At 39.7% G+C, this 19,140-nt stretch overlaps 1 protein-coding gene across 3 annotated transcripts in view; it reads left to right on the forward strand.

Moving 5' to 3' along the window:
• mdn1 (midasin AAA ATPase 1) overlaps positions 1-19,140 on the forward strand; it is a 190,443-nt gene that overhangs the window by 156,223 nt on the left and 15,080 nt on the right. For all 3 annotated transcript variants that reach the window (XM_043686689.1, XM_043686697.1, XM_043686702.1), the window contains exons 80-93: positions 796-1,013; positions 1,134-1,253; positions 2,305-2,492; positions 3,232-3,393; positions 4,500-4,637; positions 5,746-5,884; positions 7,730-7,905; positions 8,663-8,806; positions 9,583-9,724; positions 10,681-11,000; positions 11,620-11,772; positions 14,208-14,309; positions 16,529-16,730; positions 16,860-17,027. In XM_043686689.1, coding sequence (XP_043542624.1) covers positions 796-1,013; positions 1,134-1,253; positions 2,305-2,492; positions 3,232-3,393; positions 4,500-4,637; positions 5,746-5,884; positions 7,730-7,905; positions 8,663-8,806; positions 9,583-9,724; positions 10,681-11,000; positions 11,620-11,772; positions 14,208-14,309; positions 16,529-16,730; positions 16,860-17,027 — 2,372 coding nt within the window. The remainder of the gene's footprint in view (positions 1-795; positions 1,014-1,133; positions 1,254-2,304; positions 2,493-3,231; positions 3,394-4,499; positions 4,638-5,745; positions 5,885-7,729; positions 7,906-8,662; positions 8,807-9,582; positions 9,725-10,680; positions 11,001-11,619; positions 11,773-14,207; positions 14,310-16,528; positions 16,731-16,859; positions 17,028-19,140) is intronic.

Here is a 19,140-nt window from a genome sequence, read left to right on the forward strand (position 1 = left end):
AAGTTGGGATTGCGCACTTGTAGTGGTAGTTATGTCAGTGCAGACTTGATGGGCCATAGAGCCTTTTCTGTGTTGTATGAATCACTGAATCTGTCCTCATGGGTAGACAGATGTTCAAGCGCCCTTGCCCATATTTTAAGGAACATCTGGGGAGTTATCCAGTTTTCTGACCAATATTTATGTTTCAACAAACATCATTCCCACTGCTGTTAGAATATCAGGATTTTGACCAAGATCTGGTGGATGAATGGAGATACAACTGCAGGCCAGAGTGTTCCCGTGTGTCTACACCTCTTGTGGGCCATAGTGAATTGCTGCCCTGCATCTTGTAAATGGCACTGGAGGGAGTGTGAAGGTTGTGGAAGGGTTGCTGATCGAACTGGCTGGTTGTGTCGCTGGAGCCGCACTCTTCAAAGCGAGTGGAAAGTATTCCCTCGCTCTCCTGACATTTACCTTGCAGATGGTGGTGATTAAGATGTGTTAATCATAACTGAATTCCTGGCCTCTAACCAGCTCTGGTAGCCACAGTGTTTACATGGCTGGTCCTGTTCAGTTTCTGATTAATAGTGACCCCCCCGAATGATGATGTCTTGGAAGTTGACAGTAGTTTTCCTTTGGACATAAATGAGAGATGCTCACCATTTCTCTTGCTGGAGATGGATATTCACATCCATAAAAGTGCCAGGGAATGTTACTTGCCACTTCTCAAGTGTAGTATGGCTAAGAAAGTGGATGTCACTGTCCTGGTTGGTTGTTTTTCTGACTGAAAATATAAATGTGATTTTCTTTTGTCAGGACATGTTTTGAGACCTGTTCAATGGGGATTAGTTGTTTGAACAGAGCCATGGTTCAGCTGCAAGACATACAGACCATGTTTGCTGCTGCTGCCTCTGGGAATGCATCTTACTGTCCAGCAGTGTTCAAGAGCCTCGAATATATTAAGGAGGAAGTCAGTTGTGCAATAGCTGAATTTGCATCATGGGAGAAAAATCTACTGAATTTGACATCTGTTGGTGAGAATGAAATGTGTGCAAGTGAAACACCTTCTTTTGTTCTCATTTACAGGAAGAAAATTGACCAAGCATATTCATTGTAAATTACCTATTGCTGCTTTTGTGTTCTTTAATCCCTAGATTCCAGTGTGAACTCACTAGCGAACTTTACCTTGGAAGTGGAGCCAGCTATTAATACAGTACTGTGTGCTGTACAGGCTGTAGTAAAGCGGCAGAAAGAGGAGAATGACAAAGAACAAGGTAAGATTTCTAATACGTGTTGATGTTCTTGGTTAGTTCACAACTGGACTTTTTTTTTATTAAATGGAATTTGAGGCAGAGAAAGGTAATTTAGGGGAGGAAAAGACAAAAAAAAAGAACATTATCAGATTTGGACAGAAATACTCTTAATTTATGAAGCACTGGATTGACAACTTGGAATTCCCCTCCCAACAGTGGGTGTATCTACACGTTTACAGACGACAGTGGTTTAACAACATGGCTTACTACCTTCAGGAGCAAAAAGGAATGGGCCATTAGTGCCAGTCTTGCCAATACTTACATCCCAAAACTGAATTTAAAAACACATTATCACTATCACTACTACTATGTCCTGTCACCTGTCAACAGGAGGCTGCTCTACATGAGGCCATTTTCAAATAAGAAAGTTAGTAACTGGCATTTGCTATTCTCACAGATGGGTACTAGTTTAAAATCGTACAACACCAGGTTATAGTCGTAACAGGTTTATTTGAAAATACTAGCCCAGCTTCCAGCTCAGCGAGCAAACTTACATCCAGAACCTCAAGCTGAGCTACAAATCTTCTCAACTCGCTGGAAATACTAGCTTTTGGAGCCCTGCTCCTTTATCAAGTAGTAATGCAAAGGGTCATAAGTGGACCATTTATGATCCTGCTGCACAGCTACCTGTTGAAGGAGCAGCACTCTGAAAGCTAGTATTTCCAAGTAAACCTGTTGGACTATAACCTGGTGTTGTGAGATTTTCAACTTTCACACCAGTCCAATGCCAGCACCTCCACATCGTGGTTACCATTGATCATATATGTAAAGAATTATCACTAACAGCTGAGCATATGTAACTCTTAAATTGGGGCAGGTTAAATTTATTTTTGTATCTTTTGATAATGTTATAACCCCAAATAATCAGTGTACGTTTTTTGCTATCTGGTTTCATTATGTCAAGGGTTTGACTAATTTTGTGACTTATTCACTAAAAACAGGTGGAGTGATTTGTTGCAAGTAGCAGAAAATAGTCGCTGCATTTTAAAATTGATGTCTTAATTAACTGTAGGAAATGAAGGCAATCAGGATGAGGTGGAGCTGCACAAAATTCAGTCTGGATACCTGAGTAAACATTTGGGACAGCGATTATCAAGCGACACCACTTCTCTAAACCTGGTGAAAGTTATTAGCATTATTTCTGACCTCCTTGAAAAACTAATGGATTATCGTCAGGAGTGTACACTCAAACAGTACCAGGTTTGTTACGAGCTTCATGTGTCATTGCTGAGATTATAATATATGTCTATGCCTTTTACATCAGGTCTGATGTCTTAACTCAAATTTGTGCTGACCAAATCGAAGCCTACTGCTGTAAATATAAAATAGGTAATAATAGAATAGTATTGGAAGCCTCCCATTTATTGCAGTAATGTTTTTAAAGAACAGTTGTCTTGTAGCTAACTGTTGGAATATTGACATGCTAAACTGCAGCAATGCTGAACCTCCCTGGTTTTCTGAGAGAGGATAAAACCGGATCGGAACTCTGTACCTTACTTGGAATAGGACAACTTTAAAATAATTTTACTTAAATATAGTTTAGATTTGTTATTCTCAGTAAAATTTTGTAAAGTCCAAGTGGGAAAAAAAACTGAAAGATGACGTCCCCTACTTGGCAATACCCTTTTCCTAAGTAGCTTGGTGGTGCTAATCACCTGAAGGCACATTTCCTTACAATCTCAGTGATAGGTTCAGCAACTTGACACAATACAAGCTTCCCCTGTGATCTGCATAATGAGGTAGAAGCGCAGAATACTGTTCCTGTTATTGTTTCCTTTTATCAATTGATTTGTAAAGAGTTTGTATGGTTTCTGCTTTTCAAATTTCACTACCTGTAATTTTGTTAGTTTAGCAGAGAGTGCTTTCTGTTAATGCTGGAAAGGAAACAACATATAGGATTTTCAGTTCAGTCGTCTATCTGTTCTTTGTATTTGTTTAGTTGTTCAACCAAAGCTGCTATTGCATTGTGCAGCTCCTTCCTATGCTGACTACCTACTCCGAGCTGGTCCTGTACTACCTAACCGTTTCAATGGCAACTCATAGGAGCAGTGGAAAATTACTCTCTGTTTTATCTCAGTTATTCACGGACCTTGCTTTGCAGGTATGGTTAAGGATAAACGTTTTTTGTACACTTATTTAATGCATTTAGACTTTTTTAACTCTTAAGTTTAAAATGTTCTATTATTAAATATCTAGGACTATCTTTTCTATATTGTCTTTCTGACCCATCTTTTCTCCTCTGACTCCCTTCCAAATCTTGCCCTCTCCACTCTCTCTGCTGAAAAATAACTTTACAATAAGACAATGAAATAAAAGTAGGTCATTTAGCCCATTGAGTCTGCTCTGCCGTTCAATGAGATCATGGCTGATCTGATAGTCCTTACCTCCACTTAATTGCCTTTTGCCCCATGATCTTTGATTCCCTTGCTGATTAGAATATGTCTATCTCTGCCTTGAGTAGACTTAACGGCCCAGGCCTCTTCAACCCCTTACTCTGAGATTGTGCTCTCAGGTCCTGGACTTCCTACAAGGTGAAAACAACCTTCTTTACCTATTCTTTCTCTCTCTCAAGTCACTGAAGATACTTGTATGTTTCAATGAGGTCGCCTCTTTATCTTCTAAACTCCGATAACTACAGGCCCAGCCTATTCAGCCTCTCATCATGAGACAGCCCCTCCTTATCCAGGTATCAGCCTCATGAAGCATCTTTGAAATACCTCCATTGCCAGTTTATCTTTCCTTAATTCAGGACCCAAAGCTGTTTACCACACTGCAGTTGTTGTCTGATTAGTGCTTTGTATAGTTTCAACAAGAAATCCTTATTTTTATATTGTGATGTGACACTTAGTCAACCACTGAGAAAAAAAATAAATGTATATTGAAGTTAGAGGTTTCAGTTCTTTCTCCCAGTATTTTGTTGCTTTTTTTAAAAAAAAGAATAAATCTAGTATATCTTTAAGTTTTTGATCTCATCTAATTTTGTTATAAGAAATTCGCTGACCACAATTTTTTGATTATCGTTTTTGTCTTGTATAAGTGGGACTTTTGTTTTGTAACAAAATTGGGATTTTTATTTTCAAAATGTCAACCTGTTGCAGTTGTTCTGTGGTGTTGTTGGGGAAAGGGGCCAAGACTAAAGTTTGCTCTTAAGGAATGATTTAAAAATCTTGGGTGAGGATATGATGATGTGTGGTATTACTTGGGCAGGGTTTCTGCCTCCCCCAAGAGTTAATGGAGGATGCGATGGGCGAAGGTTCAACCCAATTCCACGATAATGAATGTGGAGGAATTGGAGAAGGTGAAGGTGTGAAGGATGTCAGCGACAAGATCGAAAGTGAAGACCAGGTATGTGTTTTTTTTTTCCAACATCTTAACATGAAACATTTGAAGGTTTCATTGAAATAGCCATTCTGTGTAAGTGGGGTTATAATTGTAGAAAAGTGATCTGTGCTTGAGAAGAAACCTATTTGGACACAGTTGGTACTGGTGCTAATTGTAAACTGAAGCACTGTAGGGCTTAGGAATGGTGAGTGAAAACCTGATTTAAGAATTAAATAATCATTATTGCAATAGGAAAGTACTGCATGTCCTCCTTTCTAACCTCCTTGCACTAGTTGCTTCTGCAGCTTTCAATGGGGTCCATTTTTCGACAAGCAGCTAATCAATGTTTTATAAAAGGAAATATTACCCCTGCCTTTTGCACTTGTGTAGTTACATTTGCTACACGACAACTTGTAGCATGTTACAAATTCAACATGAAACTTCTACTGTCTGTGTGGTCGTTCAGCATCGTACTTGAACCACAGTATGTTTGTCGTTTACCTTCTCCCCCCCCCCCCCCCCCCCCCTCAGTTGTGGCTTGCCTCTGAGCTGTTATTGTTTGTGTTACTATTTGAAGAGTTGGTATGCGATCCCCTTGATTGAATTGAAATAAGCAATATATAAATCAGTCAGATAAGAAAATTCTAGGTTCACTTTCTGATCTTTGAAATGCTCTTTGTTTATATTGACTACATTGGAAATAAATAAAGAGCAAGGGACACAAAAACCGATTGGTTATTGTACTTGTGATTTACTATCCAGTGATATCCGGCTGGAAGGTTCTGGGTAGAAGGTAGCTGTTCAGTTTGGCTGCAGTTTTGTTAATTCAAGGCAACTGGACAATGTTCAACTTCGCTGGACCGCAGGGGTTAGCTTTAGGGGGCTTTCTGAGGAGTTCAACTTATTAAATAACTTGCCAGAAGTTAACTGTAGAAGTTAGGGGTTACTTTAAATTTAATTATTTTAGGGACACAGTTGGGTACGAGTTTGGTGCTTAATAGGAGAGAAGATGGGACGAAAATGTTTTAAGAATTGTAGTAGCAAAATTAGGGTACTGTGTCCTATTGTCTTCCTTTTCAATGCCTTCTGTTCATGTTCCTCAGTAAAGTGCTTGCGTTTGTCCTTTCTTCAGGTGGAAGATACCTTCAGCAAAGACCAAAAAAAGAAAGAAGACACAGAGAATATGGCAGATGTTAAAGAGGAAGAGAATGCCATAGAAATGTCTGAGGACTTCGATGGAAAACTTCATGATGGAGATACCAAAAAGCCAGGCAAGTTGCTGAATGACAACTTGAGGTACACATTGTTTAACCAATTATAAAAACACTGCAAATGCTGGTAATCCAACATGAGAACAAAATGTTGGAAATTCTGAGCAGGTCTGGCAGCAACTGTCAAGGAAAAACAAGATTTAACTTGTCAGCACGGTGACTTTCTGCTAACATTTCCAGTTTTTTAATAAAAAAAAGTTAATGAAAGCGCACATTACTGATTAAAGTAGCAACCACTGCACCAATTCTAATTGTGAGTCACAGTTTTGCAACTGCAGCAGCAGCAGTAAAGTGGCCTCATTTGCCATAGAGCCTATCTCATTTGCTGCTGTTAAACTAACATGGAAAGGGACAATGAAGAAACTCTATTTTTTTTTAAATATTTGGAATCAAGATCTTGGGATTTGATTCTGACATCCTGAAAACTTGTCAGTTTTATATTGTCACCTTTCTTGTGTGAGCTTTGACAGTGCTGTGAATACTAAGTATTCCATTGTTTGTATCAAGTAAACTGATTTTGTGAAAACTGTTGGAATTATAATTTATGGTATCTTAATTATTCCAATTGTATGTTACTCTATCTGTTCACTGCAAATAATACATTGATTATGTACACAAGTTGATGATGGAACTATGTTGGTGTGGATGGCTACTGCTGATGGCCAATTGAAAGTGATATCTGATCTCAAAGTGGCTCTAATCTGGAGATTTGTGACAATGTGACAAAATCAAAGTTTGAATATCATCCACAATCTTACAGAACATTTGACTTTTTTACCAAACAAAATTGCTAATTGTTCTACATGGGGTACAGATTCTTGTCTGGTGGTATAAGGAAGTTAAATTCATCAGACTATAAGCTGGTTTTCTTTTGAATGGACAAATTACATTCTAAATAATTAGTTTTATGGGACATGCTGTCTGGAAGTGTATTAGAGACAGGTAAAATTGATGCATTCAAGAAAGATTGGACAATTGATTCTATTTAAATAATGTGCAGGGTTATGGGGAAAGGTGGAAGATTGGCATGAGTTAAAGTGCTCTGAGAACCACTGTAGACACAATGGGCCAAATTGTTTCCATCTGCACTATATTGTTTTATGAATCAGGAGACAGACAAATGTAGCCACCACCATCTTCTATCTTGTTCTCAAATGACAACCAACCAATTACAAAGGGATTTGGAGCCACTGCACACAAAACATGGGAACCTAGCACACAGGTACAGCCAGTAGCCAGGAATGCTAATGGAATATTGGCCCTTTTTTCAAGTATCAGAGTAGAGAATTCTTACTGCACTGCTGAAACCACATCTTGAGTACTGTGAGCAATTTTGGTCACCTTTTAAGGAAAGATATATTCTGTTGGAGAAAGTTCAGAGAAGGTTCACTAGTTTGATCCCAAGCTATGGAAGGATTGGTTTATGAGAAAGGTTGAACAGGTTGGGATTCTACTCATTGGAGTTATAAAAGAATGAGAGATTATCTCATTGATTCATACAGGATTCTTAAGAATGTTCCCCCTCATGGAAGTGTCTGGAACCAGAGGTAATGGTCTCAGAATTAAGGGGTGCCAATTTCAGACTTGAACAAAGAGGAATTTCTTCAGAGTTGAGAGTCTTTGGAACTCCTTGCCACAGAGAGCTGTTGGGGCAGAATCCTTTTAAAGCTGAGATAGATTCTTGATTAGTAGGGGAAATCCAGGGCCAGTAAATCAGTGGGGAATATTGGATCGACCATAATCCAATTAATTGGGGGAGTAGGTTCGAAGAACCAAACCACCTACTCCTGTTCCTTTGTTATTGTGTTTATGGTCTTGTATTAATTGGCTGAATCCTCTCTTCAGGAGAGGATGACAACAGTGAGGAATCGGATAGCGATGACGAAGAACTGGATAAACAGATGGGTGATCTCGAAAATGCGGAGGCTGACAAACTAGATGAAAGACTATGGGGGGATGATGATGATGATGAAGATAGTGTTCATGACGAGGCTGACGACACTGGCCCTGGGATGGATGTGGTAGGATGCTGAGTGTTTTTTTTAAAATCTGTGAAGTTCACTTTTAATTAAGTAATTTCCGTTTTAATACTTTCTTTCATTTTGCAAGCAGTTGAGATTGCAGAAATGAATTGTTGAGTCATCTTTGTTTTCATTTGTACCGAAGACACATGCTCGCTGAACACTTAACATGTAGACTTCACTCTTTGTTTCATTTTCCCTTTGCTGTAGCAGGAATTGAGGTGAAAAAGATAATGGGTGATAAATGAAGTAGTTAAAAATAAGCAGGACATTTATGTTTGTACTACTTCTTTTCCTAAGCCAAGCAAATGACGCCTCCAAATATCCTGCTGTTCCTGGAAACATTGTTTCATGGAGCAGTCACAAATTATAAGTACAACTCTGACCCCAATGTGTATGTTACACTGCTGAACAATCAATTCTTGAGGGATAGATATTTGCAGAAAACGGAATTGGCTGCACTTCCAAGTGTTTTCTTTGCATGTGGAATGATGACACTGGTCTGTTTGAATTGTGGTGTCATCATTTAACATTCATTTCTTTCTTACCATTTACACAAGGATCATGAATTAGATAATTGTTTTTAAAAGATGCATACCTTCAAACTCTGGTTGTTCATATTCCCCTCCTGCCCACCTGTGTTTTTTTTTTGGAGGAGCCCTTCACTTGTGTTAATTGATCAGTTCCATCTGGAAGTTTTCTTCGTAGCATTTTTAAAAGAAATAGAAATATGCTTCAACTGGTTTTCTATCCACAGGAGAAGTCTGAACTTGTTGCTAAAGATGACAACATGGATGGAGCAAATGAAAGTGAGAATGACAAAAAGAGACAGGAGGAGAAAGAGGAGGAGAGAGGGGAAGAAGAAGAAGTTAGAGAGAAAATTCATGAACAATTGGATGAGGTATTCATGTTTATCTTCCCCAAAAGGTTCCCACTATGGGTATGAGCACAAGCACCAAAATGGTTGGTTTATGAGCAGGCTGGACCAGTAACTGACAAAGTCCCAAGTTCACTTAAGTCTCTCTCATTGTGGGCGACTCTGAGTTAATGAGCAAAGAATGGGCAACGTCTGAATACAGGCACCCTATTTAGGTTTAAAGTTTGCATCATTGTGAAGAGAGGTACAACAGGCAGTCCCCGAGTTATGAATGAGTTCTGCTCCTGAGGATGTATGTAAGTGGGTTTTGTATGCAAGTCGGAACACTATATATTACAATGTAAAATAGCTGTTTGTAAAAATGAGTGAGCATTCATATGTCTGATCCTTTATATTAATGTGGGGCCACGTTCGTAAGTACGAACATTGGTAAGTTGAGCTTCCTTTACTCAGGGACCACCTGTACTCCAAATGCAGGGTGAAATTTTGTCTTAGAAGAGGAAAAAGTAAGTCATTGGACATCACAGAAACAACATTTTTACTTTTAAAAGTGTTAATCATTTAGATAACCATATGGATCACATTAGTAGTGCAATATGTTGTCATTAAACATTCTTCATAAAATGGAAAATATAAGTGTGAACATCCATCACTATAATATTGCATTATCATAATTGGATATTGTCACATTAACGCAGTCCATGCAGAATAAACCTGTGCCTGAACCAGTAATTTTAGTGACCTGACAAATTTGACATGCTACTCTTGACAGGAGTTTATTAATCTACTCTTTAAATTAGCGTGAATACGATGAAAATGAAGTAGACCCTTACCAAGGAAACCAGGACAAACAGCTGGAAGCAGAAGCCTTGGACCTGCCTGAAGATCTCAATTTGGAAAGCCAAGATGGAGAAAAAAGTGATGATGATCAGGAAGAAGGAGGTAAATTGGTTTTATACTTGTTTGCAGTCCGTGCAAAAAATTTTAGATTAATAGGTTTTACAATAATGAATTGTGACATCCTCTATTTTGTCTTCTAATAGCTTAGTGAATAATTAAATCCCAGCTCATTCAAAGCAGCATGTCTTGCTCATTTTCTCAATGTTGACTCCTTGCTGGGGTATAACAGTATTGTCCAGTCCCTAATCCAAGAGACAATTATTCAGCGAATGGATACAATCCTACTCTTGCCGATCAATGTGTGTTTAACTGCATGCTGTTTTCCAACAGGGATCACCGAACAGTGATCAAGAATAAGAATCTGGGGTGGTTTATTTTCCAGTTAGAAGGCACATCGCTCTATAGTAGCCCTTGATAGTGAACCCACATTAGTAAAAACTTGTATATTTTCTAACTCATTCTTCTCCAACCAGCAATTGTCTTGTATCTAAAGATTTTAAAAATATAGGAAGTCTACATGCTGTTCCACTACTAACCTGTAGCATAACCTGTAGCATTCATATTAAAACCAACTTGAAGACTTAAAAACGTTTTTTGGAAGAATCAAAAATTGTGTATTTAGTCTGGTCTTCCGTTGTTTAATCCATTATTTTTCTTGGAGAAAGTGAGGACTGCAGATGCTGGAGATCAGAGCTGAAAATGTGTTGCTGGAAAAGCGCAGCCGGTCAGGCAGCATCCAAGGAGCAGGAGAATCGACGTTTCGGGGATGGGCCCTTCAGGAAGGCCTGAAGAAGGGCTCATGCCCGAAACGTCGATTCTCCTGCTCCTTGGATGCTGCCTGACCTGCTGCGCTTTTCCAGCAACACATTTTCAGCTCCATTGTTTTTCTTTCCTGCTTTAAAAGGCGACTGTCTAAATATTTATCTATTTGCAACAGTACTGAAATTGCAGATTCTGCATGTCTAATTTTCAATGACTCTTTTTGTACTTCTTTAAAGGAGATAACCCTTTTGATATAGAGGAAAAACTAAAAGATTTCCAAGAGAAAAGTCCAGATGCTGATGAGACAATGGAGGAGACTGCCAAGGCAGAAGAGGAGTGTGCTGAGCAAGAACAAGATCCTCAAACAGAGAAGGAAAATGAGGGGGAAACCAAAGAACAGAGTGAGGGCAAGGAAGAAACTATTGAGGAAGATCAGAATAATGAGGAAGAAGAGGATGCTGAGGACATAGACCAACAGAAGCTGAAAGAAGATGAACAGAGAGAGCCTGTCGAGAAAGAGGCAGAGGCTCCCTTTAATGAGGGGCAGCAGCCAAAAGTATGTCATTTCTCTATCATCTTTGTTTATTTTGCAGCATAGGGAGAAAGTGTGGGCATGGCTCAGGTTTCACACTCTCTAACGTGCCCGAAGGTTCTAGGTTTGAGCCCCAGTTTGGGTTACAAGTGCAAAAATCAAGGTTAACATTCCAGGGCAGTGTTCATGTAACATTCTCCTCCACATCAGTGACCTGATTTCCAAACCACCATTGTCAACTAGACGTGGTGAGCCTCCAGAACTTTGGTCTGTTTGCTGTGGCATTAATCAGCCAGAGCTATTGCACTTTTGGCATGCACAAAACCCTGTGCTGCTGTTTCATTAAGTAATGTCTCATTTGAAGATCTGGCTGATGCTGCATCTAGCTTTGCACTGGAGCTGGTTTTGTGAGTTTTCCGATGCACCGTGAAATTACAGATTATAGCGGTGGTGTTCTGTTCTTAGTCTGTCACACAATGCAGCTAAATATTGTTGAAAATATATGAATTAATCTTCTGGTAATTAATATTTTGTTTTTTGAGACCTATTCACCATTTTATGAAATTACTTGTGGTTCTCATCACTTTGGGAGTTAATGCCTTTAAACATAGGGCCAATTTTATCACCACGTTTTTATTTTCAGGCAGATGAGGACACACAAGATGATCAGGATGTTCCTCAGACTGAGCAGCAAATGGAGCATGAGACTGAAGGGAAGACTGGTGAGGAAAACCTTCAGTGTGATACAGCTGTGGAATTGGCTGGATCTGCTTCGGAGAAGGACAAAGCTAATGAGGTACGATTAGATTATTTAGTGAAAGGAGTGGGAAAAATGCCTTATGCATCTGTGTCTATGCAAGTTAAACATGCAGTCTCAAACTTTGAAAAGTCTTTGTGTTTTCTATAATTTATTAAACCGAATCTTTCCCATCTACATTTTTCTGATGGACATTTTCAGCTGGACTGCCTAACTGAGAAAGTAATTTTATTTCATCATCCATCTTTGTTCTCTGTTTTGATTAAATGGGCTGTGCCTAAAGAAAGTTAATGCATGTACACAGGCCATGGCCCAACAGGTGACTAGCTTGCCAGAAAGAAATTCCAGATGATGCCTTGGTGTAAAGCATGCAGCTTTTGCTCTGTTAATGAGTTTCCAGAGTCTTACATTCTGTATTGGAGAGGCAGTTGCTGAAGATCGAGCTCATCTGCACAAGAAAATTGAGGCAGCAGAAAATCCAAGCATTTTTGCCCATACTCTAGCACTTTCTGATTGTTAGATGTGGATCCTGAAGGGCATTCTTCTGCCAAATATTAAAGAGAACCAGATATTTGAGAACAGTAGTTGAGAATGTGGTGCTGGAAAAGCACAGCAGGTAGACAGCATCCGAGGGGGAGGTGAATCGAAGTTTTGGGCATAAGCCCTTTATTAGGAATGATAAAAACAGCAGTAAATATCAAATTTTTATGAAGCAGGGTTGAAAATGAATTGATTCTTCAGCTTCCCTTACTGCTTTCTTCTCCAGCCATAAAGAGATGGTTAGGCAGGCATGTAGATGGCTATGATGAATGTCATTCCCCAGATAGGATTGGAGTTCAATTTAACAGATGGATCATCTACCATAGATTTTCAGTGAGTGTTTATCTTCAGTCTGGTGACTGACAAATTTATGATAATTCTTTTGAGGAGGTAACAAACACAATAGAAATAAAGGTAACCAGTATAACTGATATATTTGGATTTGAAAAAGGATGTTTGATACAAAAGGCGACTTAAAATAAGAGTCCATTGTGTTAAGGGTAGATTATTAGCATGGATAGAGGATTGGTTAACTAATGAAAGACAGAATTGGGATAAGAGGTGCATTTTCAGGATGGCAATCTGTGACTAGTGGAGTGCAATGTGGATCAGTGCTGGGACCAGAATTATGTAGGTATTATATTAAAGACGTTGATGAGGGGGTTGGATGTACTATTGCCAAGTTTGTAGAACACATGAAAATAGGTGGAAATCAAGTGGTGATGATGGTAAAATGAACCTATGAAGAGGTATAAGTGAGGCAACAGAAACATGGTAGATGGGAAATAATATGGAAGAATACAAGAGTGTGCATTATGGCAGAAAGAAATAGAGGAGCTGAATATTATTTAAATGGAGAAAGACTGCAGAAAGCTGCAGCAGAGACGGATTTGGGGATCCTCATGTATAAATCACAAAAAGCAAGTTCAATGGGGAATAGAGAAGGCAAATGAAATATTGACCTTTATTCTAAGGGGAATAGAATATTAAAATGGGGAAATCTTTCTAAGACTATTCAAGGCATTAGTTAGATCACAGTTGGAATACTGTGTACTGTCTTTGTCCCCTTTGTCTACAGGAAGATATACTAGCAATGGAGGCAGTCTAGTGAAATTGCGCGAGCTTGGTTCCAGCTTTGGAGGAACTAGCTTATGAGGAAAGGTTGAAAGGTCAGGCCTGTACTCGATGGAACATAGAAGACTGAAAGATGACCTTATTGAAACATTTAAGATTCTTGTGGATTTGAGAAGGGGGATGCAGAAAGGATCTGGGAGAGTCGTGAAGCAGACATCAATCTCCAAAGAATTACCTAGTTATGACATATGAGGAGGGTAGTTATTTTCAGACGAAAGTGAACCTGTTAAATTGTTTACTGCAGAGGGTTGTAGAGGCTGGGTTGTTAAGTATGTTAAAGACTGAGGTAGACCGATTTTCAATCAGTAAGAGTATCAAGGGTTATTTTGAGAGAGGAGGAGGTGTAAATTGTGCCCTGATGAGAGAAGTGATGCTTATAAGTAAGTGTGTGTTAATGCTGTTACAATGTCATTAATTGCAACATGCTTTTTGGCAAGTAGTTACTCTAATGGAGTTATTGAACTTTCTAAGGAAGTAGTATTATCCTTAAGTTTAATTCCGAGTATGAAAGCCATGCGCTTCCTCGGCTTTATTGTAACCATTCTGCTTCAGGTGCTTATTCTTCTGAGTTTCAGTCATTACTTTTAAATAATCTTTCAGCACACTAAATCATTCAGACAAGAAGTTGAAAAGCTTCACAGAAATAAAGTTGTAAATCTCAGAATGTTAATCTAAACTGATCAAACTAACCTGATTTATAATTATAAAGTACACATCTCCCAATAAAAGCTCCGTCCCATAGAGCAATTGTTATAATTCTGATATGCAGGCCATAATTTATTTTATGTTGGATCTTGCAGGAACAAGGAAGTGGGGCTGCAGATGCAAACCAGTCCGAGGGTCATGAGTCCAAACTAATGGCAAGGGTTGCATCTCAAAAACAATCCCAGGACAAAACGCAGGTAGAACCACAGCTCCATTGATGGGCAACATTGTGTTTTGACAAACATGCAGCAGTTGTATTTTTATACTTTATGTTTTGTAGTTATGTTTTTGTAGTCTTACTTTTGTATGTTTTCAATTACATCAGGAGCTCTGAGCGTTTGTTTTGATCAACTGTTGTCTCTAACCAAGCAACTATATATGCAGTTTAGACTACATTACATTACAGTGTGGAAACAGGCCCTTCAGCCCAACAAGTCCACACTGACCCGCCGAAGCGCAACCCACCCATACCCCTACATTTACCCCTTACCTAAATCTACGGGCAATTTAGCATGGCCAATTCACCTGACCTGCACATCTTTGGACTGTGGGAGGAAACCGGAGCACCCGGAGGAAACCCACGCAGACACGGGGAGAACGTGCAAACTCCACACAGACAGTTGCCTGAGGCGGGAATTGAGCCCGGGTCTCTGGCACTGTGAGGCAGCAGTGCTAACCACTGTGCCACCATGCCGCCCACTCATTAGTACTCATTAATCAGCTATGAATTTTGCAAGTTAAACATAATTTTGTTAGGGTTGTTCAAAAACAAGTCTTCTCTTTCACCATGCAGTAAAGCCTGTCCTGGGGTAACAGCAGAAGCTATTTCAATGAAGTACTGCAGGCACTGACTGGAAATTTGAAAAAATATAATGTCATCTAAATGACACTGTCACTAATGTCCCAGTCAGCAAGGAACCCATGGCAAGGAAGAAAGATGCCAGCAATTGATTACCACAAAATTCCAGACAATTTATGACTCAATTGTTAGTTTTTGAAAATGTCATGCTTGACTTTGACTTCTTCCTCAGTTTCATGAAGTTTAATGGCTCATTAAAACTTAGCTCTGGGATAAGTTTAAATAGTGTAAGTGGCATTAATGGTTTGATAATTGTTAATCACCCACCCTCTTCCCAGAAAATGTGGGCGAGGTAAAATGGGAAGTCTTGTTCCTTCTCTAGCAAATTGTTGAGTTTTAAAATGGTGATTTAAAAAAGAAATTCCTTGTTTGTTTGTTTTTTCTTAGTCCAATGTATTTTCCACTCTTGTTATTTCAATACTCAAGTGGACATTGAATTTGCTCCTCACCCCCAGTCTTTTCTGTTTTCTCATGACATTGGTTTAGAAGATGCACTCGAAATCCAGTTCATCAAGCTCCAGTTGCCCTGGTGCCTTTCCTACACTGCTATTAGCTTGCAGTCACTTGTGGGAAAAATCATTCTCTTCTTTTTATTTGACAAGTTCAGGAAAAAGTCTTAACAAGATGAAGCGCAAGTTTCCCCCAATGCAGCAAGTTAAATGTGTTGTATTTTTTATATACAATATCAGACTCTGGGACTGCATTAATGAATTATACAGCACTCTACTGAGCTCTGAAAGGGGTCTTTAAGGCATTCCCGTACATATGTAAATAGATCACAAAGAGACGAGGCACGACACACACATTATGGGTGGGAAAGAACAAGAAAAATTCATGAAGTACAGTTCTGTCACCGGTCTGAATTACAGGCATTGGTGAGTTGTTTGCCTTCAGTTCCCTTCCCATTCCTTTTCACTCTTTGAGGATGCAACGTTGTGGACATGCCATTTCTCGATTTTTATTCAATGTCAGTGTCTCTAAAGGTGTTTTTTCCCATTTTCCTTAAAGAATGGCCTTTGCTTTCTCCACTTACAGAAGGGAGAGGAGGAGCGATTTTAGGCGCATTCTCTTCCATGAGCTTAATGTTTCTGCTGTGGTGTCCGAACACAATACTACAGCCAGCCACCCAGGAATCAATCAAAATCTTGCTGGTGTGCTGAGCATTCCTGAACTCAACCCCACACAATTGGTTCTGGTTGAAAAAAAAATCAAAAACTTGTAAATTGGCAAAACACCCTTGAAGAGGCACATTGAAATCTGAGATGTTCATCAACCTTCCAGCAACATTATCATCCACACTCATTTAGTTTAAAGCAGAATCTTTTCTCCTTTGTTAGTCCACAGCCAAAGATTAACAGTAGTCTTTAGTACTTTGGATGGCAATCAAACTTTGGGAGATGTGCATACATGTCTAAAGTAACTCCCTCCCCTATATGTCCTCATGTCTGTTATGTTAAGTATCATCCATAAATTCTGTTGCACAATAGTTTACAAAGAAAATAACAAATTTTTTACAGATATTTTTTAAAAAATACTAAAACTATTTTCTTTCACAAGAGTTACAAAAGGAAACCCGGTCGTACAGATCACGAAAGAGCAATGGGTGATCACAATGAATGTGTGAGCAAGCGACTGAAGATGGTGGAAACCGATAATGCAGCCAACCGGGACATGGCCCATACAGAACAAAAAGTGATGGACGCAGACGTTTATGAGCATGTCAAAGAAGACAGTGAATCCTTTGATGCTCAAACATTTGGTGAGTTCAGAATTATTCAAATTCAGAAATTAGTATAAGAGATTCCTTGGCTCTGTCTCAACCATAAAATGTATTCAGGAGAAAGATAATGGACCACCTCACCCTAATCTTACAAATTGCTCATTTTAGATGTAGCCACGGCAGAGCAACAAAATCTAAGCGGATCACAACAGGAAAAGGAGATCAAAGAAGAGACTGAATCAATTGAAATGGAAACTGATCAGGAAGAGGAATTGCAAAGCTTAGATGTACAAGAGCTGAAGCCAGAAAAAAAGTTCTCATCTACAAATGTACCAGGTAGTTGGACACACAACTGCAGTATACAAGGGGTGCTGACTTATGAATGCTTGTACTTACGTACCTGATCCCATACATGCTTTAAAATTTAATGACCCAACATACGAACATTTCCTGTACTTACGAATGGCTGTTTTCCATTGTCCTGAGTTGGGTTTTGACTTGTGAAAGGACTATAGAACTGAACTCATTTGCAACCTAGGGAATGCCTGTAAATTAATTTCAAACTTTATTTTACTTTTAATGGAAACTAATGTGCCAGCATCTAAATTTCAAAGTACGACCTGACACACTGAAAATCATGAACACAACTGGGTGGGTGAGTATGTTGTGAACGATTTCGAGTATTGTTGCGACAATACAAGGCAATTAGTGAGACCGCACCTGGAGTGTTGTGCACAGTTTTGGTCCCCTTATTTGAGGAAAGTTTTAGTGGCATTGGAGGCAGTTCAGAGGAGGTTCACTAGATTGATCCCACAAGTGAGGGGTTTGTCGTAGAAAGAAAGATTGAACAATTTCGACCTATACTGTCTGGAATTTAGAAGGATAAGGGGCGATCAAATTGAGGTATTCAAAATGATAACAGGTCATTGTGTGGATAAAACAGGCGTGGAGCAGATGCTTCCTCTTGTGGGACGTTCAAGGATAGGGGGTTATAGTCTTATGAAAAGGGGAAGCAAATCTAAGGATTTTTAGGATTTTAATTCTTCAGGATTCCTGAAGAAGGGCTCACGTTCAAAACATCGATTCTCCTGCTCCTTGGATGCTGCCTGACCTCCTGCGCTTTTCCAGCAACACATTTTTAGCAAATTGAAAACCAAGTTGAGGAGAAACTACTTCTCACAAAGGATTGTGAATCTATGGAATTCGCTACCCCAAAGTGCAGTGGATGCTGGGACAGTGGGTAAATTTAAGGAGGAGTTAGACAAATTTTTAATTGGTATTGGGTTGAAGGGTTATGGGGAGAAGGCAGGAAAATTGGGGTGAGGAACATATCAGACATGATTGAATGGCAGAGCAGACCCGATGGGCCGAATTCTACCCCTATATCTTATGAACTTATTAGGAGGTTGCAAAATGATTATGGATAAGTTGAACGAGTGTGCAAAAATCTGGTATTTGGAGTACAGTGTGGGAAAATGTGAAGTTGATCCCTTTTAGCAGCTGAGAATAACTGAAGAATTCTGAGGTGCAGAGGGATCCAGGAATTCTAGTGCATGAGTGACATCGAATTAGTCTGCAGTCAGAGTGAGTAATTAAGGTGGCTAATGGAATGCTACCCTTTATTACAAAAAGAATTAAACCCATAAGTAAGAATGTTACACTTCATTATGCAGGCATTGGTGAGACTACTTAAGAGAGGATGGAAATGCATTTGAGGTGGTTCAAAGAACGTTACTAGATTGATACCTGGAATGAGTGGGTTGTCTTACAAGGATGACTTGGACAGACTGGGCTTGTTTTCACTGGAATTTAGAGGAGTAAGGGGTGACTTGGTTGAATATTATAAGATCCCAAATGACCTTGATATGGTGGACATAGAAATTGTTTCCTCTTGAGGGGGGACAGGGGTCCAGAACATTGTTTTAAAATTAGGAAGCATTTAGGTCTCTGAGTGTTGTGCAAGTTTGGGGCTCTCTGCCACATAAGATGATGGACTGTGTAGAAATATGAGTCGAGAGTGTGGTGCTGGAAAAGCATAGCAGGTCAGGCAGCATCCGAGAGGCAGGAAAATTCATGTTTCAGGCAAAAGCCCTTCATCAGGAACGAGGCTGGGAGCCTCCGGAGTGGAGAGATAAATGGGAGGATGGGTGGGGAGTGCAATAGGTAGATGGAGGTGGGGCTAATGGTGATAGGTCAGAGGGGAGGGTGGAGTGGACAGGTGGAAAGGAAGATGGACAGGTGGGACAGGTCATGAGAGCGGTGCTGAGCTGGAAGGTTGGAACTGAGGTAAGGTGGACGGAGGGGAAAGGCGGAAGCTGGTGGGGTCGGAGGGTCCCGAGGCAGAAGATGAGGCATTCTTCCAAAGGGAGTGGCAATAGAGGAGGTCCAGGACCTGCATGTCCTCAGCAGAGTGGGAGGTGGAGTTGAAGTGTTCGGTCATGGGGCGGTG

Source organism: Chiloscyllium plagiosum, chromosome 3, assembly GCF_004010195.1.
Source record: "Chiloscyllium plagiosum isolate BGI_BamShark_2017 chromosome 3, ASM401019v2, whole genome shotgun sequence".
NCBI lineage: Eukaryota > Metazoa > Chordata > Chondrichthyes > Orectolobiformes > Hemiscylliidae > Chiloscyllium > Chiloscyllium plagiosum.